General features: G+C 45.4%; 2 protein-coding genes across 2 annotated transcripts in view; both read right to left on the bottom strand.

Annotated features, from left to right (window-relative positions):
* The window catches only part of SLC30A8 (solute carrier family 30 member 8), a 34,133-nt gene extending 20,527 nt beyond the window's left edge, over positions 1–13,606 (bottom strand). The window contains exons 1-2 of the mRNA XM_065586058.1: positions 13,466–13,606; positions 13,124–13,320 (exon numbers count right to left, since the gene is read on the bottom strand). Of these exons, the coding sequence (XP_065442130.1) occupies positions 13,124–13,320; positions 13,466–13,467 (199 nt within the window). The 5' untranslated portion in view covers positions 13,468–13,606. The remainder of the gene's footprint in view (positions 1–13,123; positions 13,321–13,465) is intronic.
* LOC135981803 (myb/SANT-like DNA-binding domain-containing protein 2) lies at positions 5,014–7,464 on the bottom strand. The gene is made up of 2 exons (XM_065586057.1): positions 6,459–7,464; positions 5,014–5,636 (listed from the first exon to the last, which is right to left on the bottom strand). Exons 1-2 carry the CDS (start codon positions 6,994–6,996, stop codon positions 5,356–5,358), a joined length of 819 nt encoding a protein of 272 aa, XP_065442129.1. The 5' UTR covers positions 6,997–7,464; the 3' UTR covers positions 5,014–5,355.
* Positions 13,607–26,541: the final 12,935 nt, after the last annotated feature.

The following is a 26,541-nucleotide window of genomic DNA, read 5'->3' as shown; positions in this document are numbered from 1 at the left end:
AAGCAAATACAATTTATTAAGCAGCAATCCATTTAAAAAAATAAGGAAAAAATCGGAAAGGTTAAAGGAAAACACATCACCCCGTTCTGTGGCACAGAGGCACCACAACCAGCGTCTCTGGAATGTCAGGGAAGTTCAGTCTGTTCCTCACAAGTCCCAGGCCTCCTTCTCAGGCCCTGGCTGTGCCGCAGAGACGCTGCGGGTTGGACACTTGCTCTGGCCGTGGCCACACGCTCTCAGGCTCTAGGTGGCAGGACCCTTCTTCCCTGTGTCGTCTCCGCCCCGTCGGAGTTACGATCCCCCTCCAAGTCTGGCCTGCAGGGCCCCTTGGCTGGGGGTGTCTCCCTGTGCTAGGCCCGCTGCCTAGGGTCCCCCTCGCTCTCCCAGCTGCTCAACGCACCCAGCTCCGGACTGCTCCAGCGCCAGCTCCAGCTCCACACTGCCTCAGCACGGCTGCTGCTCTGCCTTCAGCTCCCTGGGCTGCTTCTCTGGCCCTTCTGGCTCTGGTTGCTGCAGCTCTGCTCCCAGGACAGGTCTGTTCTGTGGGCTGCTTCTGTGACTCTGCTCCCAGCACTGACTTGCTTCCTGGTCTGCTTTTCTGGCCCCTCTAGCTGGCACAGCTCTGCTCCCCAGCTCAGCTCGGGCCCCGGCTTTCTCCTTAGCTCGGCCCCACTCTGTCTGACCCAGGTAATTCCAGCTCAGGACCCCCTGGCCTCCTGATTAGCCTGCTCACCCTGTCAATCAGGCTGACCTGGAGCATTGGCCTCTCCCCATTGTTCCTGGGGACTGTCAGTCTCAGAGTCCTGATTTCCCATCGACCCTTCCCTTTTCTTTTGGTACTGGGAGCTAGCCAACGAAAACACCCCCACTGAGTTTTAGTAAGGGGACAAGAGTAAAGACAGTGAACAACAGTAAATGGGATTTAAGGAAGAATCCAATAGAAAGATAGTATGTTCTGTGCCCTATTTACGTGATATACAGTATAGTATTTTGGGTAGGGGAAGGGAGCGTTACATTTGTCATATTAAACTTATCATTTTTTATATATAGGACATGCTTTAAGCTAGTCACACTATGGACTATAGGCTGATCTAAATTATGCCAGAGAAACTAAAGGTTGGCGTTAATTACACCAGCTGCCAATGGTCACATGGGGCCAATATGGCAACCAGGGATCACGGAGAAGGAACCATTATGTCAGCTCTGAAACTGATGTCTTAGTGGCATAGAGCTGTGTGTGGCATAAAACACAGTGGGGTGGCCATAGTGCTGCTAAGACTCAGTGCCTATTACTTCAGTCACATCACACTTTTTTTTTTAAACCCTTTCTGAATCAACTGATTAATTCAGCCATGCCCAACTCACCTATTGATCTTAACCACACCCTGATATGAATACCAGTAAAAATTCTGGAAAACATTACAAAAAGCAACATACCACTTTCAGACCTTATGAGGAAATCTGATCCCTAAGTATATCTCCTGATTGTCTGTGGATCTCTTTATACTCAGAAAGTGGCAGATAGCGGTTCAAATTCCTCTCCACGTGGCAGGTGAATCTTGTTGATCTGAGTGCATGGCCAAAATTTCAAGCGCTATGTGGCTCGACAACGTAGTTACTGTTCAGAAAATAGCTTGCTCCACAGGTGGTGCTAGACTTAAGTCTCTGTTGCCCTGCAGGCGTGGCTAGGTTAGACTGCTACAAAGTGATACGTTTCATCTGGCAAACAGTGTTTTCTCCAACAAGATCCTTCCCAAATAATTATACTGTAAGTCACACATATAGGACAGAGAACATTCTTCTATTCCTTATAAGTGCCATTTACTGCTGCCTATAGGTTACTTCCCAAAATGGAGCACCATAGATTCATTGCAGTGAAATGAAAAAACACAACAGAACAGACATTATCCAAAATGTGAGGGGGCTCTGCAGGGCCAAGAAGGCTAACAGCATTTTGGGCTGTATAAGTAGGGGCATTGCCAGCAGATCAAGGGACATGATCATTCCCCTCTATTAGACATTGGTGAGGCCTCATCTGGAGTACTGTGTCCAGTTTTGGGCCCTGCACTACAAGAAGGATGTGGAAAAATTGGAAAGAGTCCAATGGAAGGCAACAAAAATGATTAGGGGGATGGAGCACATGACTTATGAGGAGAGGCTGAGGGAACTGGGATTGTTTAGTTTGCAGAAGAGAAAAATGAGGGGGGATTTGATAGCTGCTTTCAACTACCTGAAAGGGTGTTCCAAAGAGGATGGATCTAGACTGTTCTCAGTGGTACCAGATGACAGAACAAGGAGTAATGGTCTCAAGTTGCAGTGGGGAGGTTTAGGTTATATATTAGGAAAAACTTTTTCACTAAGGGTATGTCTACACTACGAAATTAGTTCGAATTTATAGAAGCCGGTTTTATTGAAATCGGTTGTATACAGCCGATTGTGTGTGTCCCCACATAAAATGCTCTAGGTGCTCTAGTCGGCGGACCGCGTCCACAGTACGAGGCTAGCGTCGACTTCCGGAGCATTGCACTATGGGTAGCTATCCCACAGCTATCCCACAGTTCCCACAGTCTCCGCCGCCCCTTGGAATTCTGGGTTGAGATCCCAATGCCCGGATGATGCAAAACATTGTCGCAGGCGGTTCTGGGTACATGTCGTCAGGCCCCTCCCCCCCCATCACAGCAACGGCAGACAATAGATTCGCACCTTTTTACCTGGGTTACCTGTGCAGACAACATACCACGGCAAGCATGGAGCCCGCTCAGCTCAGCTGAGCTCACCGTCACCATATGTCCTCTGGGTGCCGGCAGACGTGGGACTGCATTGCTACACAGCAGCAGCTGCTAACTGCCTTTTGGCGGTAGACGGTGTAGCATGAGTAATAGCCGTGGGGCTGGCAGCCGTAGGGCTGCATTGCACCAGCCCCTTGCCCTTTGGTAGGCGATGGTATATTATGACTGGTACCCATCGTCGTCGTACTGGAGTGGCTGTCAATCATGGCCACCTGGGCAGACATGCAACTGTTTCGATGATGATGGCTACCAGTCGTAGTATACTATTTTCTGCCAATTGCCCAGTATTGTCTGCTAAGCACCCAGAAGAGGCCGAGGGCGATGCTGGGTGCTGGCGGACGTGGGGCTGGCAGACGTGGGGCTGCATTGCTACACAGCAGCAGCCCCTTGCCTTTTGGCAGACGATGGTATATTATGATTGGTATCCGTCATCATCATACTGCAGAGGCTATCACTCATGCTGCACCGTCGGCTGCCAGCTTAAGATGTAAAAAATAGATTTGTTCTGTATTCATTTGCTTCCCCTTCCTCCGTGAAATCAACGGCCTGCTAAGCCCAGGGTTTTCAGTTTAATCTTTGGGGGGACCATTCTGTGTGACAGTTGTTTGTGTTTCTCCCTGATGCACAGCCACCGGTCTTGATTTTAATTCCCTGTTCCTGTACCTGTACGCCATGTCGTCACTCGGCCCTCCCTCCCTCCCGCCCTCCCTCCTTCTCCTGGTCCATCAGATACTAGTTTCGCGCCTTTTTTCTGACCAGGTGCCATAGCTAGCACTGGGATCATGGAGCCCGCTCAGATCACCGCGGCAATTATGAGCACTATGAACACCACGCGCATTGTCCTGGAGTATATGCAGAGCCAGGACATGCCAAGGCGAAACCCGGACCACCCGAGGAGGCGATTGCAGCGCGGCGAAGAGAGTGATGAGGAAATTGACATGGACATAGACCTCTCACAAGGCACAGGCCCCAGCAATGTGGAAATCATGGTGTCACTGGGGCAGGTTCATGGAACGCCGATTCTGGGCCCGGGAAACAAGCACAGACTGGTGGGACCGCATCGTGCTGCAGGTATGGGACGATTCCCAGTGGCTGCAAAACTTTCGCATGCGTAAGGACACTTTCATGGAACTTTGTGACTTGCTTTCCCCTGCCCTGAAACGCCAGGATACCAAGATGAGAGCAGCCCTCACAGTTGAGAAGCGAGTGGCGATAGCCCTGTGGAAGCTTGCAACACCAGACAGCTACCGGTCAGTCGGGAATCAATTTGGAGTGGGCAAATCTACGGTGGGGGCTGCTGTGATCCAATTTGCCAGAGCAATGAAAGACCTGGTGATATCAAGGGTAGTGACTCTGGGCAACGTGCAGTCAATAGTGGATGGTTTTGCTGAAATGGGATTCCCAAACTGTGGCGGGGCCATAGACGGAACCCATATACCTATCTTGTCACCGGAGCACCAAGCCACCGACTACGTAAACCGCAAGGGGTACTTTTCAATGCTGCTGCAAGCCCTGGTGGATCACAAGGGACGTTTCACCAACATCAACGTGGGATGGCCGGGAAAGGTACATGATGCTCGCGTCTTCAGGAACTCTGCTCTGTTTCGAAAGCTGGAGGAAGGGACTTTCTTCCCGGACCAGAAAGTAACCGTTGGGGATGTTGAAATGCCTATCGTGATCCTTGGGGACCCAGCCTACCCCTTAATGCCATGGCTCATGAAGCCGTACACAGGCAGCCTGGACAGGAGTCAGGACCTGTTCAACTACAGGCTGAGCAAGTGCCTAATGGTGGTGGAATGTGCATTTGGACGTTTAAAAGCGCGCTGGCGCAGCTTACTGACTCGCTCAGACCTCAGCGAAAAGAATATCCCCATTGTTATTGCTGCTTGCTGTGCGCTCCACAATATCTGTGAGAGTAAGGGGGAGACCTTTATGGCGGGGTGGGAGGTTGAGGCAACTCGCCTGGCCGCTGATTACGCGCAGCCAGACACCAGGGCGGTTAGAGGAGCACAGCAGGGCGCGGTGCGCATCAGAGAAGCTTTGAAAACGAGTTTTGTGACTGGCCAGGCTACTGTGTGAAACTTCTGTTTGTTTCTCCTTGATGAACCCTCCAAACCCCCCCCCCCCCCGACCCGGTTCACTCTACTTCCCTGTAAACCAACCACCCCACCCCACCCTCCCCTCCCCAATTCGAGCACCGCTTGCAGAGGCAATAAAGTCATTGTTTTTTCACATTCATGCATTCTTTATTAGTTCCTCACAGAAGTAGGGGGATAATTGCCAAGGTAGCCTGGGATGGGTGGGGGAGGAGGGATGGAAAAGGACACACTGCATTTTAAAAAGTTTAAGTCTTATTGAAGGCCAGCCTTCTGATGCTTGGGCGATCATCTGGGGTGGAGTGACTGGGTGGCCGGAGGCCCCCCCACCGTGTTCTTGGGTGTCTGGGTGAGGAGGCTATGGAACTTGGGGAGGAGGGCTGTTGGTTACACAGGGGCTGTAGCGGCGGTCTCTGCTCCTGCTGCCTTTCCTGCAGCTCAACCATATGCTCGAGCATATCAGTTTGATGCTACAGCAGACGGAGCATTGACTCTTGTCGTCTGTCTGCAAGCTGACGCCACCTATCGTCTTCAGCCCGCCACTTGCTCTTTTCATCCCGCCATTCAGCCCGCCACCTCTCCTCTCGTTCATATTGTGCTTTTCTCATGTCCGACATTGACTGCCTCCACGCATTCTGCTGTGCTCTATCAGCGTGGGAGGACATCTGCAGCTCCGTGAACATATCGTCCCTCGTCCTACGTTTTCTCTTTCTAATGTTCACTAGCCTCTGCGAAGGAGAAACATTTGCAGCTGGTGGAGGAGAAGGGAGAGGTGGTTAAAAAGACACATTTTAGAGAATAATGGGTACACTCTTTCATTACAAGGTCGCATATTTCGGCTTGCAGGCAGCCATGGTAGGCCACAGTGTTTTGGCTTTTTTAACCTTCTTAACATGCGGGAAAGGTTGGAAACAGCAGCGCATTTCCCATATCAAGGATGAATTGGGTTGTCCATTTAAAATGGGTTTTCAATGTAAAAGGAGGGGCTGCGGTTTCCCGGTTAACATGTGGCACAAACCCAAGTAAACCACCCCCCCACACACACACATGATTCTCTGGGATGATCACTTCACCCCTCCCCTCCACCGCGTGGTTAACAGCGGGGAACATTTCTGTTCAGAAGAGCAGGAACGGGCGCCTCTGAATGTCCCCTTAATAAAATCACCCCATTTCAACCAGGTGACCGTGAATGATATCACTCTCCTGAGGATAACAAAGAGAGATAAGGAATGGATATTGTCTGCATGCCAGCAAACACTGGGACCATACGCTGCCATGCTTTGTTATGCAATGATTCCAGACTACGTGCTACTGGCCTAGCGTGGTAAAGTGTCCTACCATGGCGGACGGGATAAGGCAGCCCTCCCCAGAAACCTTTTGCAAATGCTTTGGGAGTACATAAAGGAGAGCTTTCTGGAGATGTCCCTGGAGGATTTCCGCTCCATCCCCATACACGTTAACAGACTTTTCCAGTAGATGTACTGGCCGCGATTGCCAGGGCAAATTAATCATTAAACACGCTTGCTTTTAAACCATGTGTAATGTTTACAAATATTTACAAAGGTACACTCACCAGAGGTCTCCTGTGTGCCCTGAGGGTCTTGGGTGAGTTCGGGGGTTACTGGTTCCAGGTCCAGGGTCACAAACATATCCTGGCTGTTGGGGAAACCGGTTTCTCCGCTTCCTTGCTGCTGTGAGCTACCTACAGTACCTCCATCCTCATCTTCCTCGTTCCCCGAACCGTCTTCCCTGTGTGTTTCTCCAGTGAGAGAGTCATAGCACACGGTTGGGGTAGTGGTGGCTGCACCCCCTAGGATCGCATGCAGCTCCGCGTAGAAGCGGCAAGTTTGCGGCTCTGCCCCGGACCTTCCGTTTGCTTCTCTGGCTTTGTGGTAAGCTTGCCGTAGCTCCTTAATTTTAACGCGGCACTGCTGTGTGTCCCTGTTATGGCCTCGGTCCTTCATGGCCTTGGAGATCTTTTCTAATACTTTGCCATTTCTTTTACTGCTACGGAGTTCAGCTATCACTGCTTCATCTCCCCATATGGCGAGCAGATCCCGTACCTCCCGTTCGGTCCATGCTGGAGCTCTTTTGCGATCCTGGGACTCCATCACGGTTACCTGTGCTGATGAGCTCTGCGTGGTCACCTGTGCTCTCCACGCTGAGCAAACAGGAAATGAAATTCAAACATTCGCGGGTCTTTTCCTGTCTACCTGGTCAGTGCATCTGAGTTGAGAGTGCTGTCCAGAACGGTCACAATGAAGCACTGTGGGATAGCTCCCGGAGGCCAATAACGTCGAATTCCGTCCACACTACCCCAATTCTGACCCGCAAAGGCCGGTTTTATCGCTAATCCCCTCGTCAGAGGTGGTGTAAAGAAACCGGTTTAAAGGACCCTTTAAGTCGAAAGAAAGGGCTTCGTCGTGTGGACGTGTCCAGGCTTAATTCGATTTAACGCTGCTAAAGTCGACCTAAACCCGTAGTGTAGACCAGGCCTAGGAGGGAGGTGAAGCACTGGAATGGGTTACCTAGTGAGGCTGATATTCTATGACAGCTGGTCCGCAAATGGATTTTTCCATCTGGCAAAAACACCAAAAAAGAGGGGTGGGTTTTTTTTTTTTTTTTTTTTTAAAGAAACAGAACAATCCTGAATAGGAACAAGAAGCCAGAATCTAAAGTTTGCCACAAAACAAAATTCCACAAAAAACAAAGCAAAAAAACCCCCACATTCATTTCAGTCAATCAAAATATTTTGATTTGATAAAACCAGAATGAAATGTTTTGAATCTGACTATTTTTAGATAAAGTAAATTTCAAAATGAAACTTTTCCATGTCGAGATGTTTCAATATTTTCAAAATGTTTTTCCATTTTTTCTCCTAAACAACATTTTGTCAAATGGATATTACTGCACAAAAAATTAGGTGTAATCTAAACAGCATTTTCTGACCAAAAATTGTTATGATGAAAATTTTTGATCAGTTTTACTCTGCAGCATTTTGATGTATGTATAAGGCTGAAGCAAAAAGCATGTAACACACCAACTTTTCAGTTGTGATACATCACCTACAGCTGTACTATAGATATTTTCTAGGTAGATATCTATTTAACACAGTGACATACAACATGTTGCAACCATAAGAAGCTGGAATATGAGATGTTTTTCTCTTAACTTGGCATAAAGACCACAAAATGCTGCAACATCCTTTTACATTTTGGATACTTTACTTCCATTCTGTTGTGTTTTTTCATACAGAATTACAAGACGCCCACTCTGCTCAGCTTGAAATTCTGAAAGATGATCCAAAGGACTATTGGACGTATTGCCCAAGTTGATGCATGCCAAGAGGTGTCTCTTTGAAATCTCCTTGTGCTGGTCCCAGCAATGTGGGCATGGCTTCCCTTTTAGTTACATGATATAGTTAGGCTTCTATCTACCTCAAGGTGCCAAAATGGAATTGAAATCTTCCAGGGATTGTCCCAAATCCACATTTTGTCATTAATTTCAAATATCCCCGTTTGAGCACTCTTACCTTCATAGATTCTAAGGCCAGAAGAGACAACTGTGATCATCCATGTTGACCTCCTGTATAGCACGGGTAACTGAACGTCCCCCAAATAATTCCTAGAACATAACTTTTAGAAAAACATCCAATCTTGATTTTAAAATTGTCAGTGATGGAGAATCCATCATGACCCTTGTAAATTGTTCCGATGGTTAATTACTCTCATTCTTAAAAATGTATGCCTTGTTTCCATTTTAAATTTGTTTAGCTACAACTTCCAGCCATTGAATTGTGTTAATACCTTTCTCTGCTAGATTGAAGAGCCCATTTGAAATATATGTTCTACGTTGTCCTGGGGGTATACCTGCCTTGCACTGGACAAGTTAACCCCATATTGTGGGCTGAGGAAGCCACACCCTGTCACCACTGCTGGGCATGCTCCGGCTGAAGCCTCAGTATAAAAGCAGCCCAGCTCAGTCTAGGCTGATCACTAAGGGGAAAGGACACACATTGCAGTCTCACTCTCAGGAGTGGTGGAGCCCCAAACCATGAAGGCCAGGTGCACTGAGACCCAGGCAGATAGCTGGCTGCCCATGGAAGCCAAAGAGTGGATGGAGTCATCGGGAGCTTCACCAGCTGATGACCCTAGAAGACTGGTGGACAACTGCACGGGAAAACAGGGTAGGAAGTAGCCCAGGGGAATTAGACTTTTTCCGGTTGTAGAACTGGGGCAAAGTCAGCATGTTTCGGATGGATCCCTGCTGACCTAGTGGTGAATACAGTCACTGCTGACAGGGCCCTCCTCCTACCCTGGCTGCAGCCCACTTCCCCCCGGCCACTAGGCCATGCAGCCCTTCATAGGAGGGCTGCCATATTGACTCCAGCCACTGGGCCATGCAGCTTTGCAAAGGAGGGCCACCGTATTGACTCTGACTACTGGGCCATCTTACTGACTCTAGACATTAGGCCATACTGCCCAGAGGCTAAGGGCAGTTTCTTGGATTCAGATGTGGGGCTGTAACATCCCTTCCCTCTCCCCCTGCCCCGTGACACCCATTTCTTATAGACTACTTATAGACTGCAATCAAGTCACCTTAACCATCTCTTTGTTAGATTCAAGGGACTCAATCTATTTAGCTTATCACTATAATGCATGTTTTCTAATCCTTTAATCATTCTTCTGGCTCTTCTCTGAACTCTCTCCAGTTTATCAACACCCTTCTTGAATTGTGGGTACCAGAACTGGACACAGTATTTTAGCAGCAGTCACTCCAGTGCCAAATGCCGAGGTAAAATAACCTCTCTATTACTACTCAAGATTTCCCTGTTTATGCATCCCAGGATCACATTAGTGATCTTTTGGTGACAGCATCACATTGGGAGCTCCTGTTCAGCTGATTGTCCACTATGATCCCCAAATCTTTTTCAGAGCCATGGCTTCCCAGAATAGACAACCCAGTTCCAGTTTCTCTGTCCCCTCCCCCCGCAGAACCTGGCCAGATGCCCATACCCCTGGGTCCAGCAGCCCCTAGTGGCGACCAGCAGTTTTGCAGCCCATTACTGTGGGGGAAAAGAAAATTCTGCACAGAACATTAATTTCTGTGCAAACTCTGCATTGTGCAGTGGTGCAGAATTCCCTCAGGAGCAATCCTCATTTCAGCTGCTTATCTCAGCTTTGCCTACAGGAGTATTTTGCCCTTTAAAAGGGGATGGGAGGATAAAATGTTCTTTACTTTCAAGAGTAAGGCTTGTATTATAGCTATAAGGTTTATTTCTTCGTAGCAATATTCCCAACAAATGGCTTTGTGACTGATTATTACTCACAGTGGTTGTTTATTGCTTTGTATACTACAAAGCAATAGAAATTGTCAGTCACTCAATGGTCAATCATCTAGCACATGCTGTCTAGCCTAATGATTAAAAAAATTAAATATATGGTTCATAATTGCAATAATCCCTATAGACTGTCTGTAACTGCAGTTAATAACTGGTTTGTCAGAGTTTAATGGTCTGAAACAAAATGGTTTTCAAGCCTGTTACTTAGCTGTCACTGCAAAAATCTGAATGATTCATTAAGCAAAAAGAAACATTTTGTTAACATATCATCTGTCCTTCCAATTATCCTCTAGCAATGCTGTATTCACCAAATTTAAGCCTGCTGATTACATAGTTTTGTTAATAAAGCATTACTTCTGTCACTGGAAATTACTGTATGGAGATAAATAGCATGCACCAAATTTCACCCAGTGAAATTCACCTGACCCACAAGCAATTTATGCAGGGAAATTGTGTGTGTGTGTGGGGGGGGGGGGGGGGGGAGGTGATGAAGTTGGGGAGGAAAATTCTCCCTCTAATGGACAACAAAGGTAGAAGACAGCAGTGCAGTCTCTCACTGACCACAGCTCCAGCTAGTAGTGTAGTCAGAGGTAAACAGAGTTACCAACTTCTCACTTGGGGAATATGGAGTGTGGTTTCGGTTAGTTTACATATTTTTTTAACCACTAAACCATTGGCTTCAGCCTATAGACAAGAGGGCTAGAGAAGCAGACAAGCTCTGTACTTGCATGGGGTTTAAGGGGTACTAGGTCTACATAAGCATGGATCCCATAGTCCCTCCATGGCTGTCCTCTACAATACTATGTGGGGCTGGTGTGGAAAAATCCCTTTCAGGTGCACAGGTCTCCCTCCATGCTTCCTCACGCTACCACAAGACAAGGCTGATGTAGCATGTATGGTGTTGTGCCAAACTACACACTACATCTCTCATGCACAACACCACATCTCCAAAATCTCTCACTGACATAGGAGATGAAGCTTTCCCAGGATTTAGAAAAAATATTTGCATCCATTGCTGTGAGGTACATATACATGGTATGGAGAAAGATAGAGGATTTGTTTTACAGGAGAAAATTCAAAGCAGAATCATAAAACTATTTAAGGGCTGGAAGGACAGATTTCTGAGCAAAGATTTAAGGAAATAAATATATATAACTTCGCTAAACAAACAGCTAAATAGAAGGAGGTGAAGGAAGGATGAAAACATAACTACCCACAAGTATCAATGGAGTACAAATATCAAGGAGGGAGAGGCATTGTTTAGAGTGATTCCAGGGGCTACAAGTGCTATGGGAAAGAGCAAAGGAAAAGTTAGGCTGATTATCAGGAGACAGGTCCTAGGAACAAGGCCTCCTAGACTGTGGAATAATTTACTGCCAGCTGGATCCATTTTAGAGCTGGTTGGAACATTTTTGACAAAATGAAACTTTGCCAAAAAATGCTGTTTCGTCAAAACTGAAATGTTGGGTGGAGAGATACCAGTTTAGACAATGTCTTCACTGAAGAGGGAGAGAGATCAACTCTCCCACTCTATAGCCTGGTGGCTAGGACTAGTGGGAGGTGGGAGATCCAGGTTCAACTCTCTGCTTTGCCTGATTCGGAGTAATCTGGCTCTCCCGCATGCCAGGCCCGTGCTCTAGCAACCAGACAATACGCATGCCCCTTACCAAATTGAACAGCTTAGGTTGAAATGTCCATATTCAGATCGAAATCTAACTCCATTTTCATGAAAACCTTCAAATGGGTTCGTTTCATTTCCAATGCAGAACAAAAACAACATTTAAAAACTTTCAAAAGTTTTCGCAAAATGGAATTGTTGTCCTCTGGCCACCTCCAATCCACTCCAATGATTGGGACCTAGTGTTGCAGCAGTTGCTCTTTGCCTACAGGGCTGTACCACATCCCAGTTTGGGGTTTTCACCATTTGAACTTGTGTATGGCTGCAAGGTTAAGGGCCATTACAATTGGTGAAGCAGCAATGGGTGGGGTTTACGCCTTCTCCAGGAACTAACATTCTGGACTTTGTAAACAACCTACAAAACACCCTCCGAAACTCTTCAGCCCTTGCTAAAGAAAACCTAAAAGATGCTCAGGAAGAGCAAAAGGCCTGTGATAAACATGCCAGAGAGCATTCCTTCAAAGTAGGGGACCAGGTCATGGTCTTGAAGGCGCTCCAGGCCCATAAGATGGAAGCATTGTGGGACGGGCCATTTACGGTCCAAGAGCGTCTGGGAACTGTTAACTATCTCATAGCCTCAAACATAAAGCACTCCCCCACCTCAAACATAAAGCACTCCAATTCTCCAAAGACAAACCAACAGTCAAATCTGAAGCTTTTAAATCCACCATGATGTAACTCCATTGACTTCAATGGAAAGACACAGATGATGAATATGACCCTGGAATTTACTCAAAATGCTTTAAGACTGTTGTATTACACTCATTTTATATCAGATCCTACTGATGGGTGACCCTCAAATGTTTGCAGACCTGCCAGACTTGGATAAACATATCAAATCTCTGAATCTTATCCAAAGTTAATAAGGTCTGGAAATAGGAAAGGAGGCTGTCTCATAAGAATTCCAGAGCTTCCTAATTTGAACCAGGCTTAAGTTGTCAGGCCAGTCTATTATATGGATTATTCCCTCCATTCCGGATCCAGCCTTAATCCTTAAATGACAGTCACACAAAAGTTTTGAGAAATTCACTAAAAAAGTTTACAGGTTTTTTTTTAATTGGAAAAGATTGGGATTAGTTATTTTATCCCAGCTGGTTCACCCCTCTATAATGAAGATCACAATAAGTGCAGAGAGAGTGACAGCAAAAGGATTCAAACATCACTGACCTTGAGAACAATATGAAATTTCCTTGATGGCAAAACACAGAGCTCTACTCACCTATAATTTCAGCAGTCATGAAGATGAGACAAATTATTGATGCTGCATAGAGCTTCCGCTTAGCTTGACATTGTTCTATTTTTCTGCTCTCATAGGCCATTGAGTGGCTATGGCAGTGGTAAAGTGGATTATCTTCAGCATCCTCTGATTCCTCCTGGCATTCTTCTTTGTTTAAATTATTCTGCTGCGGTCCCATCCTAGGAGATTGAAAGAACCAGAAGATTTCAAAGCTATTTCTATTCAGGGGTACACTCCTGAAATCCCACACATCTGTGCCTAATCACTGAAGTCAAAAGCCCCATTGAACCTCAGTTGGACTACTCACATGAGAGGTTTACTCACATGAGTAAGGGTATGCAGGGTGAGGTTCGAAGAAACTGTGGATCTTCAGTTTGTTCTTATGCCCCGCTTCAGTGCTCTCTTCATTACACACCTAAGTTAGTCATGCACAGTGCAGCCTTCCTAAGATGTGCACATTATGAACTGAGCAAAAACAAAACAAAAAGCTCCATGCAAATGTACAGCATGACTTGCAGAAAGTCAGAAATCTGGCAAATCCAAATCAAATTCAATGGAACATTTAAAGGCACTTCTCGACAGGGGCTAGTTCCATAGAAAATTTCAATGTTCTACTCCCAGCAATTTATTATTTTAGAAGGGGCCACAATTCCTTTTTTTATAATTGAAAAACTTCACTTATCCCACACTCCTCATACTCAAAAATGGCTGAACTGTTTCTCAAACCTTCCATGTGTGCACACCCGAAAAAATCCAGCTTCAGGCAGAGACTAAGCATGGAAATTGGCAGCCCAAAAGATGAAAAAGCATGAGTCGCTATAAGCAGGGGACGCACGGTAGCCTGGTCCCCATCTATGCTACTCAAGTGGCATAAAAGGAGCAAACATTGAGCAGAACTTGCTGCTAGAGAATCCCCCCAACATACGACGGCTTCCTAGTAAATTTAGAGCTGCCAGAACACCTCAATCCTGTCCCCTCTCAAAATCTCCAACATAGGGGATACCAGGGGATGGAAGGAAAGGGGTATAGTTAGGGTCCACTGTACTGCAGCTGTCCTCAGCTGCTGAATGGCCCCTGTGGCCCTTGTGCATGGCATATTCTAGAGCAATCCTGAGACTGCTCTAATTTATGGTAGGGGCCAGGTGGCTCCAAGATGGTTTTGTAAGTGCCTTTGTTCTCTACTCCTTTATTCCTACACTGAGCAAAGGTTGGATGGAATAGACACTGGCCCAAGGGGGTTAGAATAGAATCCACTATGTAACTTCAACTACAGTATTTACTGCTGCAGCAGCTGCTTCTGGTGTAATAAATTCAACAATAAAACTCCCCTGCCATACTTCCTGAATTGCTATTGTAGGAGTGCAGTATGATAACCAACTATTTCTTCCCAATGCTACATATATAAAGTTTATAAAATCATTCGCTCTACCCATCTACAGTCTATGAATGTTGATGTGCCACATTACCGTCTTGGAATGTAATGTAATGAAAGTCTTGAAATGCAATGAACTGCCCTATTGTTTTGAGTCTGAAATTAGCTCAGAGATGTGATGCAGACCTGGGTTTAACGGCACTCTGGTAATAACAGACTGTTTTCACATTCCCTGCACTGAAGGATTTGTCACTGGGATTAATATGTGTCTTGTAGATTGATTTAAAGGGCCCCTAACTTCAGGAGGTACATAGATCTTACTGACTTTATACAGCTTTTCATGTGCTGTTTGTGAAACAGTAAGCCTGCTGTTCAGGACAAAAACCCTGAAACTAATTGTACTCATCATATGGATTATTTGATCAAATAACTTTTCCAGTAACAAGTGATCAAGGCAGAGGGACAGATTCTTTGCCCTGGTTCTTCCCCCTTTGTGTTGGCTGAGTGGTGCACAGGGGTTGGAAACTGGCCACACCTACCCAAGAGAGAACTTCTCAGTGGGAGGAAATCAACTGGTGTAAACTGAGTGGAACCTATGCTCACTGCCTGCCTAGCATAGTGGGCAGGTCAGGATGTGAAGTGAAATGGGAAGGCAGTGCACAGTACAGCACAGCTCTTTCAAGTCACAGCTGGCATCTGGTCCCCTAGGGAACAAACTAGCTGTAAGTTACTGCAGCCCCTAGGCTGCCCTATCTTACCTCAGGGCTGGGATACCTTGAAAGTTAAGGAGCTGTAACACTGACAACTTCCCCCTCTGCTGCCTTCACCAAGTGGATTTAGGCAAAGAAGGGGAGACTCTGGTGTAGAGTATCTGTCAGCCCATTTACCAGGAAAGTGGCAGGAATTTTCCTTGCTCTCTAAGTCCAGTAATTATCAGCATGGGTTTGATTTTCTAAATATTCTATGCTCCCCAAAGTCAGGTTTTTTTTCCTAGCAGGGCTTTCTGAGGTGGGCACATACCAGGTCCATCAGTCTCTTTGCTTGCCTAGCCTAGACAACCTATTCCCTGTACATGTTTCCACAGAGATTATTTGGCAGAGCAAATGGTCAGATTTATTGCCCACCAAGTGGAGATGCTTTTTCCTTGTTTTCTTCTCCTCTTCTCTATTTCCCCAGAATAGCAAATAAATTGCGGGTGAGCCATCTGGGAACAGGACTCACATCTGGTGATGTGTTGCCCTGCCAGCCAGCACCCTGAGGGCCAGCCCTCTACAAGAATCTGCCATTATTTTGTGTTTATATTCATCTGCTTTCTCATGTTCAACTGTGTCACTCGAAACAGTGTTTTGCTGATGAATTAGACCCAGAAGGTACCACAAATTGATTAATTCCAGATGGCTGAGTTAAACAGTTTACTCACTTTCCCCTAGAGCTCACAGCATGCAAGTTTCTCTGTCTCTCTGGAATTAAATCTCAGCACTCTTCTGTATTGTGTGTGGAAAAAAATTAATTTCGCCTTAACCTGATTTTCATCGGCTGGCAGTGAAAGTTAAAAATATCTTGAGGACTTGAGTCGCAATTTGCTTGGGAATCTGCTAGAATGGAGGTGCCAAAATTACCTCTGCATGTTTCTCAGCCACCAAACCCTTCTTATGCTGTCAGGAACTGGGTCACTCTTTGTGCCTTTTTTTTTCTTTTAAATCTTCACAGCACTTTACAAAACATCAGCTAACACAACCTCGGACAATCACTATGAGGTTGGTAGGCCCTGTGTTGTAGAGCTCGTTGAACAGATCGGTAAACTGAGAGGAAAGCCAAACATTGTCACATTTATGTGTCTTCAATTAGACCCCTAAATTACTGGCCTGGTTTTGAGAGGCACTGAGCATCCACCATTCCCACGGAAGTCAACCAGAGTAAGAGAGAACATAATCTGGCCAAATGTATTAGGAAGACCCCTGCCAACTGCAGCAAGTAACAGATTCCTCAGTAGCAGCTCCCTGCTAATTAAAATAATCTAACAGACAAATTTTTAGATGTAGAGCACAAGAGCTAACAGTGCACAGATCAGTGCAGGCATACCATAAACCTCCTATATGTGCTAGAGTGAGACACAACCTTCGAGCTTTTGCTCCCTGCACTGACACATTGCAAACAGAGTCCTAAATTAAAACAATCTTTTTTCCATTTCAAATTCTTCTTTCTTTGTAGGAAAGGCAATAAGGGTACATGTCATGGAGGGGCACCTACTGAGTTACACCAGGAAAGAGTAAATAAGAATACATTAATACATAGCGCAGCACCACTACAAATCATTAACAAGTGTGATTATGGCTTCCTTGTCTTTGTTTTCATGTGATATGTGCAGTGACTTGCTCTACAAGCTGACGGGTACAGCTGCCTTCCTCACAGGGCTGTATTAGAACTCCAGTGAGGGGAATGAAACCAGAACCAGCAAACTTCCCAGAGAAGGAATACCTCCCCCACAAAAGAAAATCACGCTTTATCTGTGTCTGAAATAATAATGAAACTACCTTTAGAAATAATACATCAAAACTATATTCATCTCCTTTATGTAGGTACCATGCTGATCTTAACTGATGTCTTTAAACTTGGATGGTTTTAAAGAAATGAGGTGGGTGAGGTAACATCTTGTCTCTCTAATATCCTGGGCCCAACATGGCTACAACTACACTGCATACAACCTTGGATGTTTTTAAGTCATTTGGGGTCATATTTTCAGCCTGCCTAGCCACAGGTCTCTTCTTGCTTCCTCAGCTGTGTAGGTGCAAAACAAAGCAGGTAAATATTTGCAAGCTAGATATAAACCAGCTGGCTAGCATCTGTACTAGACATCTAATTGACAGTCATTATGCCTGCAATTATTTTGTTTAGTTAGGTTTTGTGGGCTGGCCACATATGAAACTTAACTCAGCTCATAAAATCCACCTAGTCATGGACCAGGATCCTATTGTGCTAGGCGCTGTACAAAGACAGAACAAAAAGACTATTCCTGCCCCCCACAACCTTACAATCTAAGTGTCAACCAAGAGACAACAGGTGGATACAGACAGACAGATGAACTTGTGTTCGCCCTTTCTGGTTGCTGTAGCCCCCTGTTGTCTCTTGTTGTGTACTTGGATAGTAAATTCTTTGGAACAGAGGCTGTCTTTTCATTATATGTCTGCACGGTGCATATGCACAATGAGGCCACGAGCCCTAATTGGGGCCTCTAGGTGGTACCACAATACAAATAATAATAATAATTAAATTATAATAAATTAACTGCCAAGATTATAATCATAGACTTTATACCCACTAATAAAAAGATAAACTCCTCAAACTTTCCCCTCCCCAAAGCCAAGGAAAAGAGATGGGCTCTGAAGTAGTCCCTGATGTCTGATTTTGGCCCAAAGAGGGAATGAGTTCCACGTTCAAGGGCTCCTGTAGAAGATGCACAATCACCAACAATGCTGCCTACTGGTTAGGCAGGTCTTTGGCAGGGTGTCTCCCTTTTGAAAAGCAGAGCTTGGTCCTTCACTGACTCCATCCCAAAGGTTTCCAGTTCTCCCCTTTGGTGCAGAGATTTTACTAGGGGCTGAGCACTCAAACTGTCAAGGCCTTTTCCAGCTGGTCTTCCACCTCGGTGAACACTCTAGGTGTTGTAACGTCCTCGCTGAGTGGGTACAGGAACCCTAGCCCACTCTCTCCACCAGCAGAAAGCTAGGATAGGAGGAACTAAACATACCCACATCTTCGTTATTTAAAATGAGTCCATGTCTAAAAGAGTCATCTCACTAACTCTCCTCAGAGTCCTTAGGCCAGACCTTTGCACAGCGGTGTGAGCAGGGTGGGCAGGAATCAGTTACAAGCCTAAGGCCTTGTCTACATATGGTGTTATTCAGGAACAGCTATAGCACTTTAAATTCACACCCCATATTAATCCAAAACAACTTTCAACTGTCAAGAAGCCCTAAGCTTTCTTCTCAGATCACCTGTTCTTAGGGTTGTCCCTCTTGTCACTGCTTCTGGTTTCCCCTGCCTCTGAGAGCCACTTAAACCCTTTTATATTCCTTGGGTTGGCATTGATAAGATTCAGTTGTCCTGACAGCAAGATGAGTCCGCAAAAGCAACTCTGCAGCTCTATGCAAAGTTCTAGCACCTGATATCAGGGCAACTCAGCAGAAGAATTCTGCATTTCCACAGAGAATCTTAAAACTTACCATCCATCACACACATTGAGTATTAGTCTACCCCTTAGGGGTGGATTTGCTCTTGCAACTCTAAATTTCAGACTTTCTCAGGGCAATCAAAACTTACTTTAATGTTGTCTCTTGATTTACTGTTCTTTGTATTTTAACAATAGTAAGAAACTAGATTGATGAAGCCTTGAGTCAAACGGCTAGAAAGCCATCCGAAATCCCATTGTAATCAATAGGATTTTGCACAGTGCAATAACTCTAATAAGCATATAAAATACATAACAGGAAACACATTCATCAGCACTGGATTGGGTCAACAAGTCATTGATATAACGAGTGTAACTGTTACACTCCTGCACAAATGACAGAATTACCGAGTAGGATATCAAATTGTTCATGGGTACTCATGAACAGGGTGGATGCTCAGCACTTTGTGAAAAACAGCTTCCTTTAAAGTGTCTCAAGCTGGGCAAACAAAACCTGGGATCACTAGTGTCTGTTGAAAACCTGAGCCTATAGAAGCGGTTCTCAACCTGGGGCCCGTAGGCCACATGCGGCCCAATTAGCACACAGCTGGGCCACAGCTGTGTGCTAAAGGCCGCTGGGCTGCATGGTGGGGTCCAGATTCCCGGATGCCTGCCCCACGTAGCGGGGGTCTGGGCTGCCATTCAGTCCCGCGGGGTTGGGGTCCAGGCTGCCAACATGCTGCCCTACCACACGACCCCACACGGCAGGGTCCAGGGTCGGGACTGCCATCCAGCCCCCACGGCAGGGTCCAGGGTTGGGACTGCCATCCAGCCCCACACGGCAGGGTCCAGGATCCCTGATGCCCAGCCCCCCACCCAGGGTTCTGTTCCTGGCCCCACTCTTTAAAGGGTCTCTAGGAGGGAGGCATAGGGGTCTGTGGGAGGAGTTGGGGGGACACGCTGCGGTTCTCAACCTGCGGTCCAGGTAACACATTTTGGGCCGCATATGTGGCCCCCAATGATAAATAGGTTGAGATCCACTGGCCTATAGCAATACGTTCTCTCCAAAACATTGTGGAGAGAGAGGTTCAGGAAGCCAGACTTCCTAGTAACATGAGTATGATGACCAGGATTTTGTCATCAGAATAATATAATAATAATGACGGGGGGGGGGGGGAGGGATAGCTCAGTGGTTTGCGCATTGCCTGCCAAACCCAGCGTTTTGAGTTTAATCCTTGAGAGGGCCATTTAGGGATTTGGGGCAAAAACCTGTCAGGGACAGTATTTGGTCCTGCTGTGAAGGCAGGGGACTAGACTCAATGACCTTTCAAGGTCCCTTCCAGTTCTATGAGATAGGTATATCTCCATTTTTTTTTTTTAAAAAGGTGCTTACTAAAAAAAAAAAAAAGTGTTGTAAAGAAGTAGCCAATTTGTCTGCAAAATAAATGCTTTTGAAAGCAATACAGCAGGGTTGTTTCTGCTAAACAAACACACAAAGAATTGAAAAATACAGTAATTTATCCCCAGGACTAAACTGAGATTACTACTACTAATCAGAAGTATTGGAGCATAAGCTTTCGTGGGTGAATGCCCACTTCATCAGACGCGGGCATTCACCCACGAAAGCTTATGCTCCAACATCTGTTAGTCTTAAAGGTGCCGCAGGACCCTCTGTTGCTTTTTACAGATTCAGACTAACACGGCTACCCCTCTGATACTACTAATCAGTTTATTACACCTAGAAACCATGCACACAGCCAGTCTATGCAAATATATGCTCATAATATTGTTACCCCATCCCCCCTGCACCTACATTTGTTTCTTTCCTCCAACCATTGTATGTTGTCACAGATCCCAAAAGTAGACAGAGCTCAGTGTAGACAGCCCCCTGTGCCTCTGCTGAGCCCCACTGATTTCAGTACTTTACAGGATTAGGGTCAAAGATTATAAACTCTTCAGGGTATGGATTTTTTCCCCACTATAATAACAACAACAACTAGGTTTGTATATAGAGCTATTCAGCAGTTGATCTCAAAGGAGACTGGCATCATTATCCCCATTTTATACACAGGGAAACTGAGGCACAGAGCAATTAAGTGACTTGTCCAGGGTCACCCAGCAGGTTAGTGACAAAGCTAGGAATAGAACCCACATCTTCTGAGTCACAATACACTACTATACCCAATAGGCTACACTGCCTTTCACAGCAGACCTGGGAGTCATTGTGGATAGTTCTCTGCAAACATCTGCTCAATGTGCAGCAACAGTTAAAAAAGCTAAAAGAATGTTAGGAACCTTTAGGAAAGTGATAGATACTAAGACAGAAAATATCATAATGCCACTGTATAAATCCAAGGTATGCCCACACCTCGAATACTGTGTGCAGTTCTGGTTGCCCCATCACAAAAAAAAAAAATATGATAATTGAAAAAGGTACCTAAAAGGATAACAAAGATTATTAGGGGCATTGAACAGCTTCCATACAAGGAGAGATTAGAAAAACTGAGACTGTTCATCTTAGAAAAGACTTGACTAAGGGGAGATCTGATAGCAGTCTATCAAATCATGAAGTGTGTGGCAAAAGTGAATAGGGAAGTGTTATTTACCCCTTCACATCACACAAGAGCTAGGGGTCACCCAACAAAATTAATAGGCAGCAGGTTTAAAACAAATATAAGGAAGTACTTCACACAATTCACAGTCAACCTGTGGAACTCGTTGCCATGTGATGTTGTGAAGGCCAAAAGTATAACTGGGTTCAAAAAAGAATTAGATAAATTCAGGGAGAATAGGTCTATCAATGGCTATTAGCCAAGGTGGTCATGGATACCCATCCTCTGGGTATCTCTAAACCTCCAACTGCCAGAAGCTGGGACTAGATGACATGGGATGGATCACTCAAAATTGCTGTGTTCTGTTCATTCCCTCTGAAGCATCTGGTACTGGCTACCCTCAGAGTAAGGATACTGGGCTAGATGGACTGTTGGTCTGACTCGGTATGGCCGTTCTTATGGGTTAATACAGTGTCTAACACAATGGGGTCCCAAGCTGGTGGAGGTTTCTAGTTACTACTGTAATATAAGTAATAACCACTTGTCCATGAAGAATTTTACAGATTAAAAAACAGGCGCAGCACAGAACTTGCAGCCCAGAGAGGGGAGCTTTGCTTTAAACCACCTCTATGTTGTCCTAATCCTGTGCTGTTCTGCAATTGTAGCACAATTTAAACAGCCCTGAGGACCTACGTCAATCTCCCAAGACCATGTGCTTTAATCCCAGCCCCATCCATCCCCCAGCCCTGTCCTGGCACACCCCCTAACACCAGGGCTTGTGAGGGGGTGATCAGAAGGCAGCCTTATGGCTGTCTTCAGCAGTTCCTTTGCCAGAAAACTATTCCCTCAATCAGATTCAGGGCTTTTAGAGCCCCAATGCAAAGCAGCCAGAGGGAGGGTGAAGATCTTCCCCCAAGCTGTTTCAGCTGAATTGTAAACCACCACTGAGATTCCTTGGTAACTGATAATGAGTCCCATAACATGTGGGGAGTGGGATTTAATAGAAATATTATTGCTAATGTATATGTTCTTTTGGACAGCGTCATTTATATTTATGCAGCCAGGTAAATAATATTAAAGCAATAATCAAATATTTAAAGCACTAAGATACTGTGGTGGTGGGCACAGTGGAAAAACACAGAGCTAGATTTTCATTAGAGTGGACAGGTTTCCTACCAAGTTTCTGCCCCCCACATTTTAAGACAGCCAAGCAACAAATAACCTGAAAAGCAGTGAGATAATGAAAATGTCAAGAGGTGCTAAACTGTAGCAGTGCTGCTATTTTATTTAAAATATTTGCTGCTCCTAAGCCTGAGGAAGAATGAAAATACATTTCAAGATAAAGGTATTTCCTAGTAGACATTTGTACTCATTTTTTTTAAATTCCAAACAAAAAAATATTACCATTTAATTCACACAATCAAATACATTTAAGAATAAATACCCTTCAATTCTCAACTAACATATAGCCCAGTCCTTCATTCCTTGCCCATCAGAGCTTGAGGAAGGCAGGGAATACAGGATATGGCCCTAAATCCATTTACAAGGATTACCAAGTAAAGGCTTGCTCACATAAACCCTTACTCCCATGAGTAATCCTCAATCACATGAGTACATGCATTGACTTCAAGTCCAGTTGGCTAGTCATGTGAGTAAGGTTTTGCAGGATCAAGCCCTTAATGCCATCACATTTCTTTAACACCTAATAGATTATTTAGACATCCAGGCATGAAGGAGCCTGGACTCAAACACAATGTCAATAGCACTATTATGATTCAGCCTAAAAGCACATTATAATCAGTGGGATTTTTGCATACTACCATAAATCTACTAAGCATATAAAATACATTGTAGGAGATATTGGCTTCAACGGTAGATTGGGTCAATCCATCACAGATGCATTAGACTAATCTCTAGTATCTTAAACCAACATTTAATAAGAAAGTTTGGAAGGGGAAAACCCCCCACCAAACCCCAAACAATACCATAGTGCAATGTGCATCCCTATATAGAGTCTGAGACTCAGAGAAGTGAGTGCTTCAAATTCAGTAGTAATGTCTGCAGATTACTGGCTCATTGTACTTTCAAGGGCAAAGCAATATAAAGTGAAATAGACACAGACAGCTGCGTTACCTGTCTAGAGCTAAGGAGTACTTCTTGGTGCCTCTGTCAGCCACAAGACAAGTTCTTTCAAGACCCTTTGCGGTGGCCATGATGAAAACTTTTTTCCTCAAATGCTCCTTCCCTTTTTGGAAGCAGGCAGGGGTAAAAATGCTCTCACAATGAAGGAGAAATCTCCGCCAAAGGTTTAAAAACAACACGTTTGAATAATCTTGTCGATAAATCCACTACAAGGGGAGCTGCTGTCTTACGGCTAGTGGCGTCACCAATTCACCCAACAGTGACTTGCTGGGTTTCTGATATTGGAGGTTTTGTGGCACTTTTTTCCCCCCTGATGATATGATGCAATCCTTTTTGCACACATGATGAGAAGCCTACCACTTTGCCCCAGATTGCTGACTCAGCCTGGAGCACGCAAACACACACACACAGAAGAAAAGTGATTAAAACAGCCTGATTTGCCTGCAACAGTCAAAGCACTGTTTCCCACCCTGCCTGCTCAGCCTGGAAAGAAAAAAAACCCTCCTTTTGCCCAGGTTGGCACAAGCCTCCTTAATCTAAGTGATTGCTGTGAAGATCCCTTTCTCCCCTCCTTCTCCACCACTGAAATTTCTCTACAAATGTTTAAAAAAAATTAGGGGACAAGAAGAACTATTCATTATTGCAGTTAACAACCTGAAACAGGTTACTGAGATCTGTATGTGAATAGTACACAGCTGCATTCCCTTTCTCCTTAGGATTTATTATTTCTATTTCAGTAATGCCAACAGGCCTCAACCAGGGACTGGGGCCCCTTTTACTAGACACTGTACACAGTCCTCTACCCCTAAAACATTGCCTCTTTCCTTAGCTTCCATAGCTATAATGCAGCTATCAATGCTGTATTTAGGTATCATCAAGAGTCAGCATATCCAGTCACAGAAGATTTTCCTTTAAAAATAGGCAAGATTTTTATAATTTAGATAGATAGATAGATGATCCCACAGCCTGTCATGAGACAAACTCAGCAATAATAAATTCCCCCTTCTCTGTCTGCAAAACAGTGCCCGGAGCAGGAGAAAATGTTCTGGAAAGCAATAAACCTTTAAGGAGGTATTTTTTCCCATTCCATTAGCATCATTGCTGTCTATTGACAGAAGATGAATATCATCATTATTTATTATTTGCATTACCATAGCTCCTAGGAGACTTAAATCGAGGACAGGACCCCCTTGTGCGAGATGCTGTACAAACACAAAACAAAAAGACAGTCCCTGCCCCAAAGAACTGAGAGTCTAAATAACAAGTATTTCAGCTTCACTATCACTCTCCCATCATTCATCACTGTTAACAAATGTGTTTTTCCCCCCAGTACAATTAAATGGGTGGAGACGTCATGATAATAAATATTAAATCAATCAAAAAAGTACATGAAGGATGCAAAGTGAAGCACTCAGAAGCAAGAAAGGGGCAACCTTCACTCTGCCTCTCATGCATATGTATTACGTCCTACTCTTCATTTATAAAATCTCTGGTTATTATCCCCACAGGATTGGTGCATTATTCAGCATGCGGGCTGCTGACCTGAAGGGGGATCACTTATATCCTCAACCTAAAAGTGATACTTAGGACCTTACCAAATTCATGGTCCATTTTGGTCAATTTCACGGTCATAGGATTTTAAAAAGTCATAAATTTCATGATTTCAGCTGTTAAAATCTGAAATTTCATGGTGTTGTAATTGTTGGGGTCCTGACTCAAAAGTGAGTTGGGCAGGGGTCGCAAAGGTTATTGTAGCGGGGGTTGTGGTATTGCTACCCTTACTTTTGCACTGCTGCTGGCAGTGGCACTGCCTTGAGAGCTGGACATCTGGAGAGTGGTGGCTGCTGGCCGGGACCCCAGCTCTGAAGTCAGAGTCGCTGCCAGCAACATTGCAGAGGTAAGGATGGCACGGTATGGTATTGCCACCCTTACTTCTGTGCTGCTGTCTGCAGAGCTGGACCCTCAGTCAGCAGCCGCCGCTCTCCAACCACTCAGCTCTGAAGGCAGTGCAGAAGTAAGGGTGGCAATACTGCAGCCCCCCCTAAAATAACCTTGTGACCCCCCTGCAACTCCCTTTTGCATCAGAACCCCCAATTTGAGAAATGCTGGTCTCCCCCATGAAAACTGTATAGGATAGGGTAAAAGCACGCAAAAGACCAGATTTCACAGTGAGAGACCAGATTTCATGGTCTGTGATGCATTTTTCATGACTGTGAATTTGGTAGGGCCCTAGTGATACCCACAGGTCAGGGCTGATGCACATTGGTGGGGGAGAGTGGGAAAGTTTGCGCCACTGTTCTGCAGAGAAAGGAAGAAACTTTGCCTCTGGGGTTGGCAGTCTACATTTTTACCCATGCACTCAAATCCCACACAACATCTAGAGAGAGAAAATGAGCGCCTGCCAGATGCTCTCTTTCAGATAAAGAGCAGCACAACTCATCATTTCCAGCCTAACTGTCATGCCTCACACTGGGATTTCCCCCAGAATCCAGCACACACTCTGTGGGATGGTGGTGTCGTGCATGCTCTACAAGCCTCAATTGATTTTTACAGAGCCAGAGATCCACAAATTACCTACAAATATATTGTACTGTCAGCTGTCCCCGTGTATCCCCAATAAATAAGGCAGCACTTGAGCCTGAGAACAAGGAGATCTCGTTAATAATGGCTTGGCCGTGTTTCTTTACACCTGCTGGCAAATAGAGTGAATAAGTGAACATTGCACCATGCCAGCCCCCATCTGCAAATGTACTCTTCCTCTAAGTCCCTTTCCCCAGACAAACTCTCACTGTGTGGTCCACTCCAACACTACACACACAGAGACTTTCGATGCTGATTGACTGCTGTGGCCTTCTCATAGGGTGACCAGACATCCCAATAAAATTGGGACTGTCCCGATATCGAGCAGTTTGTCCCGCGTCCCTACCGAATTATGGTTGGGACGCCATTTGTCCCGATATTTTGTTTTGGGCATTTTAGGCGGCGGTGACAGGCAGGGGAGCGCCTTTTCAATTGTTACACTCACCTGGCACGTCCGGGTCTCGACCGCATTTCGGCAGCGGGTACTTCCTTCTTTGGTGGCAAGGTTTATTACCTGCCGCTGAAGTGCCGCCGAAGACTCGGATGGGTGAGTGTAACAATTGAAAAGGAGCTCCCCCTGTGGCGG

This window comes from Chrysemys picta, chromosome 2 (genome assembly GCF_011386835.1).
Source record: "Chrysemys picta bellii isolate R12L10 chromosome 2, ASM1138683v2, whole genome shotgun sequence".
NCBI lineage: Eukaryota > Metazoa > Chordata > Testudines > Emydidae > Chrysemys > Chrysemys picta.
Note: the sequence above shows the minus strand (reverse complement) of the source record. Positions and strands in the feature narration are given on the sequence as shown.

Excerpts from the sequence above, each read along its gene's own strand:
- LOC135981803 (XM_065586057.1), bottom strand. The coding sequence starts at position 6,996 with ATGGAGTCCCAGGATCGCAAAAGAGCTCCAGCATGGACCGAACGGGAG. Across the intron at positions 5,637-6,458 it reads GGGCACACAGGAGACCTCTG|CTGCAAATGTTTCTCCTTCG; the intron begins GTGAGTGTACCT and ends CTCCTCCACCAG.